This window comes from Dothidotthia symphoricarpi (assembly GCF_010015815.1).
Source record: "Dothidotthia symphoricarpi CBS 119687 unplaced genomic scaffold P153scaffold_5, whole genome shotgun sequence".
Classification (NCBI taxonomy): Eukaryota; Fungi; Ascomycota; class Dothideomycetes; order Pleosporales; family Dothidotthiaceae; genus Dothidotthia; species Dothidotthia symphoricarpi.
The window spans coordinates 1056915-1070547 of NW_022985012.1; the positions used below are offsets into that span (position 1 = coordinate 1056915).

At 52.9% G+C, this 13633-nt stretch overlaps 7 protein-coding genes across 7 annotated transcripts; all 7 read left to right on the forward strand.

Annotated features, from left to right (window-relative positions):
• The first annotated feature begins 188 nt into the window (after positions 1-188).
• Positions 189-2484, forward strand: P153DRAFT_311009 (D-lactate dehydrogenase mitochondrial precursor). The gene is made up of 10 exons (XM_033664787.1): positions 189-471; positions 526-718; positions 766-874; positions 931-1027; positions 1107-1141; positions 1196-1297; positions 1348-1635; positions 1692-1713; positions 1765-1972; positions 2022-2484. Exons 1-10 carry the CDS (start codon positions 199-201, stop codon positions 2342-2344), a joined length of 1650 nt encoding a protein of 549 aa, XP_033526615.1. The 5' UTR covers positions 189-198; the 3' UTR covers positions 2345-2484.
• A 122-nt stretch (positions 2485-2606) lies between these two features.
• On the forward strand, positions 2607-3920 carry P153DRAFT_311012 (aspartate-semialdehyde dehydrogenase; the record flags this gene model as incomplete). Its single annotated transcript, XM_033664788.1, has 4 exons — positions 2607-2717; positions 2767-3024; positions 3072-3803; positions 3853-3920. Exons 1-4 carry the CDS (start codon positions 2663-2665, stop codon positions 3918-3920), a joined length of 1113 nt encoding a protein of 370 aa, XP_033526616.1. The 5' UTR covers positions 2607-2662.
• A 367-nt stretch (positions 3921-4287) lies between these two features.
• On the forward strand, positions 4288-5545 carry P153DRAFT_364659 (ribosomal protein S4e). The gene is made up of 4 exons (XM_033667648.1): positions 4288-4386; positions 4449-4812; positions 4935-5174; positions 5226-5545. Exons 1-4 carry the CDS (start codon positions 4314-4316, stop codon positions 5335-5337), a joined length of 789 nt encoding a protein of 262 aa, XP_033526617.1. The 5' UTR covers positions 4288-4313; the 3' UTR covers positions 5338-5545.
• P153DRAFT_187220 (uncharacterized protein) lies at positions 5479-6255 on the forward strand. The gene has a single exon (XM_033662411.1). The coding sequence runs from the start codon at positions 5727-5729 to the stop codon at positions 6204-6206; it is 480 nt and encodes a 159-aa protein (XP_033526618.1). The 5' UTR covers positions 5479-5726; the 3' UTR covers positions 6207-6255.
• On the forward strand, positions 6052-8845 carry P153DRAFT_187189 (pali-domain-containing protein). Its single transcript, XM_033662410.1, has 3 exons — positions 6052-6550; positions 6606-7881; positions 7931-8845. Exons 1-3 carry the CDS (start codon positions 6361-6363, stop codon positions 8700-8702), a joined length of 2238 nt encoding a protein of 745 aa, XP_033526619.1. The 5' UTR covers positions 6052-6360; the 3' UTR covers positions 8703-8845.
• A 2359-nt stretch (positions 8846-11204) lies between these two features.
• Positions 11205-12561, forward strand: P153DRAFT_374017 (uncharacterized protein; the record flags this gene model as incomplete). The annotated part of the gene is made up of 2 exons (XM_033669492.1): positions 11205-11768; positions 11818-12561. 2 exons carry the CDS (start codon positions 11205-11207, stop codon positions 12559-12561), a joined length of 1308 nt encoding a protein of 435 aa, XP_033526620.1.
• A 137-nt stretch (positions 12562-12698) lies between these two features.
• On the forward strand, positions 12699-13615 carry P153DRAFT_187244 (uncharacterized protein). Its single transcript, XM_033662412.1, has one exon. It carries the CDS (start codon positions 12836-12838, stop codon positions 13484-13486), a length of 651 nt encoding a protein of 216 aa, XP_033526621.1. The 5' UTR covers positions 12699-12835; the 3' UTR covers positions 13487-13615.
• Positions 13616-13633: the final 18 nt, after the last annotated feature.

Sequence of the window (13633 nt, forward strand, 5' to 3'; positions counted from 1 at the left end):
TCCCACCCTCTTACTACAAAGTGCATAGCGCGTTCCTCCAGCTACTTTCTGCTTGCAACTATCATGTTAGCGTAAGTCCAGTGGCGCGCCTCACGGTAGTCGAAAGTGGATTCAATCCAGTTCGGTTCCGCTTCTCAACTTAATCGAGGCTTACATTTCTAACCTTGTCACTGCATCTTCTTGAATAACCCTTTCGACATGTTTTGCCGGCCAGCAGCACGACTAAGACAAGCAGCCTCGCCTCTTTTGAAGCAAAATGGCTTGCGAACTCGAAGCAACCAGTCCAGGCAGCCTTTGAAAGCCAGACCTGCCCAGACGCCTTTCTGGAATTCCGGCAAAGTACTGCTCTTCACAGCTGTGACTGGGACAGTCGCATACTACTATGGCGTCAACAGCAGTACCTCTCAAATCCAAATGGCAGGACGCAAGCTCCTGGGGCCTAGATATGCATCCAAGAAAGAGATGGAGAAGGCAGGTCAAAGGAAGGTTGGCATCAATCACATAGCATACTGATGATCTCCATAGGCCATCGACGAGTTGAGGCTTACGCTTGGGGAAGATGCAATCAGCACAGATGACGAGGATCTACATAGACATGGGTACTCGGAATGGTCGTCGATGAACATTGATCAACTGCCGGTCGCAGTAGCATATCCGAAGTCGACGGAGGAAGTTGCTCAGATTGCGAAGACGTGTCACAGGTTCAAAGTACCAATGAGTATGTTTCCACTTATGACTTCGGGAATATATCCTAATGTCATATAGTTCCCTACTCTGGAGGATCGAGCCTAGAGGCCAACTTCGCAGCTCCCTTTGGGGGCATAAGTATTGATTTTACGTTCATGGACAAGATACTAGCCATGCACCCAGATGAGTAAGCGCATGCTATCTACAACAATTGGACTTGATGTAGCTAACATTGGCTCACAGTATGGACGTGGTGGTACAGCCTTCAGTACCATGGATGAGTCTCAATGATCAGATCAAAGACTCGGGTCTCTTTTTCCCAGTAGACCCTGGACCATCTGTGAGCGCTTCTCTAGTAACTTTCAGTAGCTTCGACACATCTCAAGCGGGAAGTTGAACTCGTACTGACAAACAACCAGGCCAGAATCGGAGGCATGGTCGGAACAAGCTGCAGGTAACGAACGTGTGTTCCAAAAAGAATCAAGACATGAAACTGAATTTCTGGCAGTGGAACTAACGCTGTGCGATACGGTACTATGAAGGATTGGGTCATCAACCTGACTGTAGTCCTCGCAGATGGGACGATCATCAAGACGAGACGTCGGCCACGGCATGTCTTGCCCTTTGCTCCATAATGGCATATCACTAACCAACTCATAGAAAATCTTCAGCTGGTTATAATCTTACCGGTCTGTTTGTTGGTTCCGAAGGAACACTCGGCTTAGTAACTGAAATTACTCTGAAGTTGGCTGTGGTTCCGCAGGAGACCAGTGTTGCCGTGGTAACGTTTCCTACAATCCGTGATGCTGCAGCTGCTGCATCCAAGGTTCTACGTGCGGGGATACCTATCGCAGCAATGGAGATCATGGACGATGTGCAGATGATGGTGGTTAACAAGGCTGGCTCCACGAATAGGAAGTGGAAAGAAGTACCTACTATGTTCTTCAAGTCGGTAGGCCCGAAGACTTTGTCACTAGGGAGTATGAGCTAACACGGACATCTAGATTTTCAGGCACCAAGGCAGGAGTAGGTTAATATATTCGCGGAGTAGCTGGAATGAGACTAACAGTATTACAGGTACAAGAGAATATTGGGCTTGTAAAGTCGATTGCCAAAGCGCATAAGAGTGGGGACTTTGAGTTTGCAAGAAATGCTGAGGAACAAAAGACGCTCTGGTCAGCGCGAAAGGAGTCTCTCTGGAGTATGATGGCGCTTCGTCGAGAGGGTGATGAGGTCTGGTCTACGGACGTCGCAGTCCCGATCTCGAGACTTCCGGACATCATAGGTATAAGGACTCAGTTGTAGTTACGATCAAGGTACTAACAACTTTTCAGAAATATCAAAGAAGGAAATGGACGATCTAGGCCTCTTCGCTAGCATTCTCGGTCACATTGGAGATGGCAACTTTCACGAGAGCATCATGTACAACAGCAAAGATCCGAAAGAGCGGGCAGCTGTCGAAAAGTGCGTCCACGATATGGTCGACCGCGCGCTCGAAATGGAGGGTACATGTACTGGCGAGCACGGTATTGGGTTAGGAAAGAAGGGATCACTTCAAAAGGAACTTGGTTTGGATACGATCAATGTGATGAAGAGCATCAAGCGGTCTTTGGATCCATACTGGCTGATGAACCCAGGGAAGATTATGGATGCTTAAGTGTGAGAGTCAGAATGGGGTTCTCCCTGCATGGTTGTACAATTTGTTCTACTTGGGTGGATATTTGTTTTTGTTAGTTTGGGCTACTTTTTTAGAGCATAGACATAATTGGTATCATCAACCGTTACAAGAACGTGTTCAATATCGATATACGTTATTTTTTCGGTCTCCTCTGATGCTCGGAGATGTTCAATCACTCGATGTGGTGTGACTTGCGTCTCCGTGATCGGCGCCCCACCACAACTCTAGCATCCCGCTCGCGTCATAAAGTTGTGAGATCTCCATTGACTCAAAAGTTCAAAATCTGCAATTGCCAAAATGGACGTCGAACATTTCACAGCGCCCAAGGCTGAATTCCCCAAGAAGAAGTGCGGTGAGTAAGTCACGTACTTTCAAGTGTCACTTTACTGATTGAATGGTAGGTGTGCTCGGCGCCACGGGCTCGGTTGGCCAGCGCTTTATTCTCCTGCTCGCACTCCACCCACACTTCGAACTACACGCCGTTGGAGCATCAGAGCGTTCAGCTGGCAAGAAGTACAAAGATGCTGTCAAGTGGAAACAGGCATTGCCGTTTACAGAGCGCATTGGGGACTTGGTGGTGAAGAAGTGTTTGCCAGAGGAATTCAAAGAATGCGACCTCATCTTCTCGGGGCTCGATAGCGATGTTGCTGGAGACGTTGGTACGCATAACTCATTCAAAAGATCGACGCAGATCTGACATGAACAGAAATGGCCTTCCTCAAGTCCAACCTCGCCGTCTTCTCCAACGCAAAGAACTACCGTCGCGATCCCCTCGTCCCACTCGTCGTTCCCACCGTTAACCTCCCGCATCTCGACGTCATAAAGCACCAGCGCAAACACTACGGCTTGGAGAAGGGCTTCCTCGTCTGCAATTCCAACTGCGCCGTCATCGGCATCGTGATTCCTTTCGCAGCCCTACAAGACAAATTCGGCCCCGTCGACCAAGTCTCCGTCGTGACAATGCAGGCTGTATCTGGCGCCGGCTACCCTGGAGTGAGCAGCATGGACATTATCGACAATGTCGTGCCCTTCATCTCGGGTGAAGAGGACAAGCTCGAGACCGAAGCGTCGAAGATCCTGGGAAGCGTCAATGGAGAGGTAACGGGCTTTGTGGACCAGCCTATGAAGATCTCTGCAGCCTGCAACCGCGTTCCAGTCCTTGACGGACACACAGCCTGCGTCTCGCTGCGCTTCCAGCGCCGTCCGCCGCCGAGCGCCGAGCAGGTCAAGCAGGCCATGCGAGAGTACGTTTCAGACGCACAGAAGCTAGGGTGTCCATCAGCACCTGCGAAGGCTATCGTGGTCATGGAGCAGGCAGATCGGCCACAACCTAGGTTGGACAGGGAGACTGATCGAGGGTATGCAGTTAGTGTAGGACGCGTGAGGGAGGACGAGGCGGGGATCTTTGATATCATGTTTGTCGCGCTCAGCCATAACAGTAAGTCGGCGTGTCAAGAGTATCGAGGGACTTGGCTAATTAATCATAGCTGTCATTGGAGCGGCAGGGTCTTCGATATTGAATGCGGAAGCGGCGGTGCTGAAGGGGTATGCTTGATATTGCGTAGAGGAACACAGCTAAAAAATCTATTATCTCGAGACATCACAAACCATAATAAATTTCAAACGCGTGTGCTATATCGAGGTTATTCTTGACCCAGTGATGGTAGTCATACATCTAATAGTGATGCATGGTCTCTGCCAATCTTGATCAGAAAGTACAACACTATTCAGATACACGTATCACACATGCATTATTGTGGAAGAGAGTGAGCAATTCCACCACTACAGATCATTCAGCATATTGCTTGCATTCTCACGCTAGTACGAAAGTAGCGTCGCCAAGCTGACTAAGGAGCCCACCGACGTTTAGCGAACTTCTCGATATTCAACCACGACTTCGACAGGAAACCCTCACGACTTTCACGACTAACCCTGCACATCAGTCAAAATGGGACGTGGACCAAAGAAGCACCAGAAGCGCCTCAGCGCGCCCTCGCACTGGCTTCTGGACAAGCTGTCCGGTACGCCGCCTCGCGCAATCGCAGTCGATGTTGGAAAAGAAGGCAGAATTGACAATTTCCAGGTGCCTACGCCCCCAAGGCGTCGCCCGGTCCTCACAAGCTCCGCGACTCGCTGCCTCTGATCATCTTCCTCCGCAACCGTCTGAAGTATGCGCTCAACGCCCGCGAGGTCAAGGCCATCCTCATGCAGCGTCTTGTCAAGGTCGACGGCAAGGTCCGCACCGACTCTACCTTCCCCACCGGGTTGATGGACGTCATCTCCATCGAGAAGACTGGCGAGAACTTCCGCCTCATCTACGACACCAAGGGCCGCTTCACCGTCCACAGGATAACTGAGGAGGAGTCACAATACAAGCTCGGCAAGGTCAAGCGTGTCCAGCTCGGCAAGGGCGGCATTCCCTACTTGGTTACGCACGATGCGCGAACGTAAGTTCCTGCTCTATCAGCCGTTGACTACAGTTTGGGTTAGGTGCAAGAGGGAAACCTTTTGCACCAGACATCCGTCCAGGGTCTGGCGATGTCGGAACAAGTGCTAAAGGAATGTGTAGGATCCGCTACCCCGACCCGACCATCAAGGTCAACGACACCGTCAAGATCGACCTCTCCACAGGCAAGATCTCCGACTTCATCACGTTCGACACTGGTGTGATCGTCATGGTCACTGGTGGTCGTAACATGGGTCGTGTTGGTGTCATCTCCCACCGTGAGCGTCACGACGGAGGCTTCAACATTGTCCACCTTAAGGATGCTGTTGACAACGAGTTCACCACTCGTGAGACCAACGTCATGTAAGTTGATCTCCTATGGATGGGTCGAATACTTTGTGCTGATATGTCCAGTGTCATCGGCAAGGAGAAGCCATGGATTTCTCTGCCCAAGGGCAAGGGCGTTAAGCTCTCGATCGCTGATGAGCGTGACCGCCGCAGGGCGTACGCCGTTGCCGGCCACTAAGCGTGCAGGCAAGAGGGGCAGTTTGTAGCAGTAGCATATGAGGTTCCATGACCGTATGAGGTGCGGTGCAGGACTCTGATTCAAAAACCAGGCGTTGGTCACTTGCGGGGAAGATTAACGGGTCTGGGGCATCTGCATTTCATATGAATACCAAATGAGAATCAAACAAATGAACACTTCAACTGCCGTTTTGATGATAGCGATGTGTTACGGAATATTGGTGGCGTTCGGGTGATGTACCAGCCTTGAAAGGAGGGCCGTTGAAACGATGTGGCAGGAGTTGGACCTGGCAAGACAGGATTCGAGAAGATGCAACAGCACGGCCAATTGGAACTGGAGTCTCGACTTCAGTGATTGAAGAGGCAAACGCAGGAGGCCGGGAGTGGCAGATGCCGGGTTGGACATGGGAGGGATGGAATAAGACAGGCGGCTGGCATGCAATAAACAAGGCTGTGCAGTGGCGGTGGGTCGTGCAGCGCGTGGGAAATGAGACTCGGGCGTGGGCCTGGACGCGAGACAGGAGCGTGGGAACACGGCGCCGTTGTGGCCTGAAGGGCTGTCTGTGTCACTTTTCACCGTCCCTGTATATCCATCAAAATCGCAAAGTCGCAAAGTCGTCGTGTAGCGGACATTATTCCAACGGCCGTCCAGCGATCCCCCTTCTCTACTACGGGCTCCCAAGGGTGCGTTTAGTGGCTGCAGCTTCACCTCTCCTCGCTCCTTCAACGGCCAGCTTCCCCGCCCGCCATAGCGACCGGTCGACACGACAACTGTGCGTCTTCCCCACAGACGGCAGCGCGAGAGACATTGCACACTTGGTCACGGCCCCAATGCTACCGCGAGCATCGCCAGTCTCACTCGTTTCATAGCTGGCGCACTGCGCGTACTGTGTAGAGCCCCTGCCCGTCCCCAAACACACGTGAATCCCTGTTTGCGCGAACCCACGGCGCAAGGCACTCGACACTCGCTCACCCCCAACGAGTCTCGCGAGCTGGTCTCTGGCAGACGCGCCTATTCTTCGCCATGATGCTCCGCCCGGCCACGCCCCTATCGATCCTATTCTTCGTTGCTTTTTGTCTGCTGCTGCTGTCGACGCTCTCGACGCCCATCATCAAGGGCATCCCCATTGCTACCTACCGCGGCATCAACTTTGGTGTGCTGGGCTACTGCGAGAATGACAGTTGCACGGGGCCCACGATCGGCTACGACACGGGTATGTGCTGCTTCGAGAGACAGCTTGGGGCCGTAAAACTGACAGTTGGTGCCAGAAACACTCTTTGCAGACAACCCTGATACAGACTTCTCGCTACCCGCTGCCACTCGCCATGCGCTGTCGTCCATCCTCATTGTCCACCCTGTCGCGGCCCTGATGACGCTGATATGCTTTGGCCTCGCCGTCGCCGCCCACTTTCACTCACCTGCCCATTCACCGCGATACCTCCTTGCGCTGCTCATCTTCACCTTTCCCACGCTGCTGGTCTCGCTGCTCGCGTTCCTCGTCGACATCCTGTTGTTTGTTCCGCATGTGGCCTGGGGAGGATGGATTGTCTTGGCAGCCACCATTCTTATCGTTGCGAGCTGGATAGTGACGTGCGCCATGAGGCGGACTCTGGTCAGTCGCAAGGCGAGGAAGAGGCGCATTGCTGAACACGACGGGATGAACGGCCAGGATTACTACACAAACCGCGCCAATACCACAAACGTGGCGACGGACTTTCCAAAGGCAGAATCGCCGCCACCATTCGCTGGCGACCATGCCATGTCTGGATCGAGTACAAATGACTATGCGTCTTTTGAGCTCCAGAAGCAGTCGTCGCCGCAGTCACACGAGGACATGACACCGCTCAACCAGCGAAATCCTTCGCTCAAGACAAACAGCAGTAACGGAAGAGATGGATCGGACGTCCTGGGTCCTACTCGTGGTCCTTTGGGTCGTGGACGTCAACCTGTCGATCAGTACGGCAACACCATTCCACCCATGCCAAATGACACCTACATGATGCAAGCTCCCCCGCGAGGTGGAGGCAGAGGAGGCATGTACCGAGGAAGAGGAGGTCCCCCGCCACGAGGAGGTCCCAACGGTGGTCCCAGAGGAGGATATGGGCCAGGGCCAGGACCAAGGGGAGGCATGCGTGGTCCGCCGCCTCCAGGATGGAACGGCAACGGACGGGGTATGCGCCCTGGTCCAGGTGGGCCAGGTGGGCCAATGCCAGGTGGGCCAGGCCCTATGGGTCGAGGAGCTCCTCCACCCGGATACAACAACAACTTCTACGGTCAAGGACCACCGCCGCCACGTGACGTTTCACCCTATGATGCCCGTGGAACATCACCTGGACCTATGCAACCTCATGCGGCGATTGGGCAAGCCATTGAGATGGACGCTCGCAACGGCACACCCCCGGCGAACCAGCAGACTTTCGGATTGAGGGAGAGCGATGGCGACGTGCAAGGCATGTTGGCACTCCAGCAGGGCGGCTTCCCGGCTCACTCGCCTCAACGCCGATTGTCTGAACTAGCGAGCCCAACCAGCTCGTATTCACAAGAGTAAGTCCCACTACCCCATTGGTCACACTGCGTGATTAACAACGAACAGAGAGCAGCAACAGTCGCAACAATACGCCCCGCCACGTTCCAACTGGGATCCAACTCAAAACAACACATCCGACCCGACCCTGATGAGCAGCAGTGGCAACCATAGCGGCGGGCTATCCCCAATCCAAGACTCTCCTATCGAGCTCCCCAACCAACAATCGCATACGGGCGTGCCGCTACCCCACATCAGCGAGCGCACCTCCGACTACTACGAAGATGTAGACCCTAAATTTGCCGAGCCCGCGCGCAACAACCCTCAACCACGCGTGCCCTCCTTGCTTGTGCCAGGCAACTACCAATCCCAAAATCAACAACATGGTTTCCTCTCCGCCCCCCGCCACTCCAATCACTCTCCACACAACAATAGTGATCCCAACCTCCCCCGCTCATCCTCCTACGACGACCTCCCCGAAGCCTCAGGCTCAGGCTCGCGCTCCCCCGCTGTCTCGGAAGCCAGCCACTACACCTCCGTGTCCCAGCGCCCTGTTAACCCGGCCTGGAGACCGGACATGGGTGGGCCACCAGGCCAGTTTGGACCGTATGGTGGCGGAGGCGGTGGGCGTGGACGGCCCATGAGGCAGGAAGACGTTATCTTCTCTGCGAATGCGGCAAATCCCGATTTTGCGATTCCAGGAATGGGTAGAGGGCGAGGCAGAGGAAGGGGACGAGGCGGCAGAGGCGGTGGTATGAATCAAGCGCCGCCGGCGAACACAATGGGTCCTGGTGCCGCATTGGGAACGCAAGGAAGGTATCCTGGTGCTAGTGCCATGTAGGGTTGGCCTAGCATTATAGGGTGCACATAAGACGTTTGCGAAAGAGGGGTAGGTGTATGTGAACAGTTCCCGCTTCTTTCGTCGTGGATCTATCGGTATGTCCCGGGTGATCTTCTTCCTCTTTTGCTCCTTTCAATATTCCGGCTGGATAGATGTACTGTCTCCTTTCGGCTATTCTTTTCTGTGGGAGCGGAAAACTTTTTCTTTACGAACATGCAAGGTGCAGACGACCTTTTTTCGTCTTTATTCTTCTGCTCTTCGCTTCTCTTCTCTTCCTTGTCCATTCTAGATACCGTAATTTCTAGTCCTGCTTGCGTTACGCCTTTCACGAGGTGGGTTGGCGCGCAGATATCCGTGCTTGGTTTGGGGAATGATGTATGGTGTTTGTTTCTTTCTTCTTCGGGGGATATACATGGTTTTCGGTTTGGTGTGTGTGTGATGTGCTCGACATCGCTTAGTGGATGTATGGGAGGACGAGGGAGCGTGTAGAGAGTTGGGAAGCTTTAACACATGCGGAAGGAGAGTGTTTGAGGATTGTATATAGGATATCATGGTGGGAGACATGGGTGGAATTTTGACGCAAAATGGGCATGCGATGCAATGCAAGTATATACATACCATGCTACGTTATACCATGCATTCCAGTTCCATTCAAGGTCCAGTTTCAATTCTATTTCGAACCCCAATCTCAACCCCAGCTCCAATGCTCCTTGCTGCAAGTCACCCCGCGTTGACAAGGAAGCATGTATGGCACACATCCCAGCAATCTAGCAGTTTCAGTAGCAGCGGTGGAGTTCTCCCCATCACACTGCGCCGCACATCATTTGTGTTCAAGCCCGGCAGATGGGGGTAAATAGCACGAGTAGAGCAGGGTTTGCCCAGCCGGGTGAATGGACACCCTTGATCCCGCTGTGGATAAGCACACAGTCACGCGCTGGCTGGGCGGGGGCTTATCTAATCTCACTTGAATCTTGATCCGGGGACATGGAAATATCCAATATATGGTTGCATGGATAGTGGTTCGACGGGAGGGTTTTTTCTCTCCCCGTACGAGAATTTGTTCGCTCGCATTATCGTGGGGTCTGCCATGGCGCGGGAAATGAGCTTACGATGGGAGAGAACGTGTGCGTTTGCGTGGTGTTGTGTCCAGGCTAACGGGTATGTACATGTACATGACTCTCATGCAGAACAGAGCAGAACAGAACATGTTGACAATACGCAGGTCGATTATGCGGTGCGTTGTCACGGCATGTCTGTGTGTCGATCAATGTTAATGAAGCTGAGCTGGGGACTCGATAGTCGTTTTTGGCCTGAAGCAGCAACCAGTACCTGACTAGTGGCCGATCCCCCATGGACTGAATACTCCGCAACCGCACTAAGAAAGGTTGGTTTGCGGCTCAGCTCAGCCCAAGCCAGGGTCTCAGTCGCACGGCTTCTCTATTTCCCGCAAGCGTTGCAGAACTTGGCGACCACTTGAGGCTTGCAACAACACCCAGAGTAGATGGTTGGATAGCTGATAAACAAGTTGTTGTTGCTGAGGGTGTGGTCTCGCATCGTGCAGGGGAAGAAGCTAGCACGGTTTATCTTGTGGGACCTGAATGTCTCCTCTTTTCTCGCCGACGCACTGCTGATCAGTGCGTGGTCCTCCAAGTGTGCGCATTTTGAAACACCACACACTCACTCACATGACATTTTCGTCTAAACTTGCTGCTCGCCCAAATGCATTCTCGATGGGTTAACGTCTGCGCCATGTTCTCTGCAACGCGTCTTGACACATGGGTCTGTTTACATCGCGTCATGTCATGCCTGCGCCTCACTGGATCGACTCGACCTCCTCGCTGAGGGTTTGGGCATCTACCAATTCGCCGGGCGAGTGCCGATAGGTGACATCTTACCATTAACCCATGTATGAGCCATGGCCTGTGTACGGCTAATATCTGCAAAGCGCACATGCGGGTCAGATCTGCGCTTCTTTCTATATCGCTAAGCGGAACGCGTCCTTGCGTGTGACATCCTCCCAGGATATCGTCTATATCTGACTAGTTGGTGGCCTTTCCATCACCCTCCCGTTTCGCGGCACGTATTCCGCGAGTTGAGGACTAGCTCCGATGTCAACTAAACTCTACTCCATGCTACGCTTCAGCCTGGAGCTCTATTTGGGCACCCTGTCCTGCCTGAGGTTCTCAGTCTCGTTTCTCAATCTCTCCCTTCACTCCATACCCAACATTCTTTTTCAACTTCGCCGTGGACATTTCTTGATCTTTGCTCATCGATCACCCTCGGACCGATTGTTTATGACACAGAGCAAATACGACTCACAGCCTTCCATTCTGTACTCGAAGGACGACCCGGACTGTTTCCAGCGGAGGAAAGGGACCAGGCCTCCATCAATCTCAATCCTAACGACCGTTCACACTATGATGTATTGAGAACTCGAAAGCTCAACTGCTTTCCGACAAACCCACATCGAACACCACGCGCTATCATTTAAGCTCACCGATAATGGCTCCACACGAGTTGATCCCCGTCAACCCCGACACGATCGTCGAGTCGCAATACTTTCCTTATCCCCACAGCGTGAACACGCTCCCGCAGGTCTACCGAATAGGTCTTGTGCCTATCGTTGTCTTCTCCTTGATGAGCCTGGTGTCAGTAACGATAATGCTTGGTTGCATTACCCGCCGCTTAATATCCTGGCGAACACATCACCGAGAATTTGTCGGCTATAACCAGTTCGTCATTCTCATCTACCAATTGCTTCTCGCGGATCTTCAGCAGTCGATTGCGTTTGCCATTTCTATCCATTGGCTGTCCATCGATAAGATCCTAGCTCCAACGGCGCCGTGTTTTATACAAGCTTGGTTCTTGCACATTGGGGATGTTGCGAGCGGATTCTTCGTCTTGGCTATTGCCATCCACACCTGGCTGGGAGTGGTGAAGCAGTACAAGATGCCGTACAGCTGGTTTGTTGCAAACATTGTGATGATCTGGATTGCTGCCTTGATATTGACCATTGCGGGTCCGATCATGCATGGAGATCATTTCTTCTCACTTGCTGGAGGCTGGGTAAGTCCACACTCATACATGTGCATACTCACAGGCTAACACGGCATAGTGCTGGGTATCATCCGACTACCAAAAAGACCGTCTATATCTCCACTACCTGTGGATCTTCATTGTCGAATTCGGCACTGTAGCCATCTACGGCCACGTCTTCATCCACTTGCGCGGTCGCATAAGCTTCATCACCAATAATGACACCACGAAGCTCACCCGAGCGACAAAATTCATGGTCCTGTATCCCGCCGTATACGTCATTCTCACGGCCCCCCTCGCAATTGCGCGCATGCTCGCCATGGGTGGAGTAGAATCGCCCGACGTCTTCTTCTGCGTGGCAGGCTCTCTCCTCACATCCTGCGGTTGGATGGACGCCCTACTCTACACTCTCACGCGCCGGATTCTAAACGACGACACGGCGAGCGCCCAGTACGCCCACACCCTCAGCGCCGTAGGCACCAATGTTGCACATTCACGCGACACGCATGACTTCGGCCTCCAAAGCACAAACAGCAAAGAGCCCGTGACCGCCATTGCGCGCACAGTCACCATTGTCGGTGGCAGTAGCAGCAGGCTCTCACGCATAGTGGACCACCGTCGCGGCCGCCCTTCCACCCACTCGGCCTATCTAGAAAAAGACCTTTCCCGCGAACCCAGCCCCACGGGCTCACAGGACATCTTGACCAAGTCCATGACCATGGATGGTGCTACTATCGTCGCCGAGACAAACATCCACGTTGAGACGGAGAGCATTGATGGAGTAACTCTGCGCTCGAGAGATCGGAGTGGATCCTCCGTATAGTATGTGTTGCTCATCACGCATTCATCGTTCATAATACTGGGATTGGAGTTTCCCTTGCGAGGACCTTCTTGCACCTATACTTCACATTCTATGACCGCCATGGCTTGTTATGATTTATCACTGGTTTGCACAAGCAGCAAGGAGTTTGGCGTACTGTACTTACTGTACTTGGTTGGATATCTTGAGCACTGGCGTCAAGAGTGCGTAGGTTTGGTTAGTTTTCCGTCTTTGATACGATTAGGCTCGATGAGATTACAGATATGCCGTTGCGACGATGAATCTATATCTTTTTCCAATCACAACAACACATATGTCGATGTCTTCCATTCCTCGTGATCCAGCGCATTCGGCCGTCCTGGAGCCTCACATAACAGTAACAAACGACAGCGCCGTGGCCTGCATTTCATTCCATTCCCTGTCCACCCACAGCCCCCCTCAGTGCCACACCACATCCCACGATCAAACAAACGTCACTACACTCCCATCCCATCCCAACACCACGCACTCCCCTTCCGACCCAACCGGTGAACCCCCACAGTGGAGACACCGGGGAGCACGGAAGTCTCTTTCTAGCGCCGTGACGTCGTCCGCCGTGAGTGGGTCTCTCGAACGCCGAACGCAACACATGTGGATCTGCACCCGTCATGGGCGGCGGCATTCACCGGACCCACAGAAATGCGATGTCTGGCAGGGATTGTTACTTTGGCTTTGGGGATGCGGCTCCTCGCTGGGATGGCGAGTCAGGTTTACCTATCTGGGTGAGTGGGCGGACGGTGGGGTTGGAGTGTTGGGCAAAGTGTTGACGTCGTGTGATGGGTTGTGTTTTGTGGGTTTGGAGGGGATGGCTGGTTTTTTTGGTTGTGCGAAGGTGTTGGGTCTTTGGCTTTTGTTGGTTGAGGACTTGCTGTTTGGCTTTGAAGTCTAAGTATGAATTGACAAAACTGCAGAAACAGTGTCTGTTGGATATTCGTGGTTGGTAGTTGCATGTGTACGAGTTCTTGCTTGGGCTTTTGAACGCTGTTTTTGCGAAATAACAAACCCTGTTCTTGCTGGGAAACAGACCGTTCTGCGT

What these genes read in the sequence shown, in the direction of transcription:
- P153DRAFT_187244 (XM_033662412.1), top strand. Translation starts at nt 12,836, where the DNA reads ATGAATCTATATCTTTTTCCAATCACAACAACACATATGTCGATGTCT.
- P153DRAFT_187220 (XM_033662411.1), top strand. Translation starts at nt 5,727, where the DNA reads ATGCCGGGTTGGACATGGGAGGGATGGAATAAGACAGGCGGCTGGCAT.
- P153DRAFT_364659 (XM_033667648.1), top strand. Translation starts at nt 4,314, where the DNA reads ATGGGACGTGGACCAAAGAAGCACCAGAAGCGCCTCAGCGCGCCCTCG. An exon ending in GCTTCTGGACAAGCTGTCCG is followed by an intron (nt 4,387 to 4,448) that starts GTACGCCGCCTC and finishes GACAATTTCCAG; the next exon opens with GTGCCTACGCCCCCAAGGCG. An exon ending in ACTCGTGAGACCAACGTCAT is followed by an intron (nt 5,175 to 5,225) that starts GTAAGTTGATCT and finishes TGATATGTCCAG; the next exon opens with TGTCATCGGCAAGGAGAAGC.
- P153DRAFT_311009 (XM_033664787.1), top strand. Translation starts at nt 199, where the DNA reads ATGTTTTGCCGGCCAGCAGCACGACTAAGACAAGCAGCCTCGCCTCTT. An exon ending in CCAAGAAAGAGATGGAGAAG is followed by an intron (nt 472 to 525) that starts GCAGGTCAAAGG and finishes TGATCTCCATAG; the next exon opens with GCCATCGACGAGTTGAGGCT. An exon ending in CTAGCCATGCACCCAGATGA is followed by an intron (nt 875 to 930) that starts GTAAGCGCATGC and finishes ATTGGCTCACAG; the next exon opens with TATGGACGTGGTGGTACAGC.
- P153DRAFT_187189 (XM_033662410.1), top strand. Translation starts at nt 6,361, where the DNA reads ATGATGCTCCGCCCGGCCACGCCCCTATCGATCCTATTCTTCGTTGCT. An exon ending in CACGATCGGCTACGACACGG is followed by an intron (nt 6,551 to 6,605) that starts GTATGTGCTGCT and finishes AGTTGGTGCCAG; the next exon opens with AAACACTCTTTGCAGACAAC. An exon ending in ACCAGCTCGTATTCACAAGA is followed by an intron (nt 7,882 to 7,930) that starts GTAAGTCCCACT and finishes AACAACGAACAG; the next exon opens with AGAGCAGCAACAGTCGCAAC.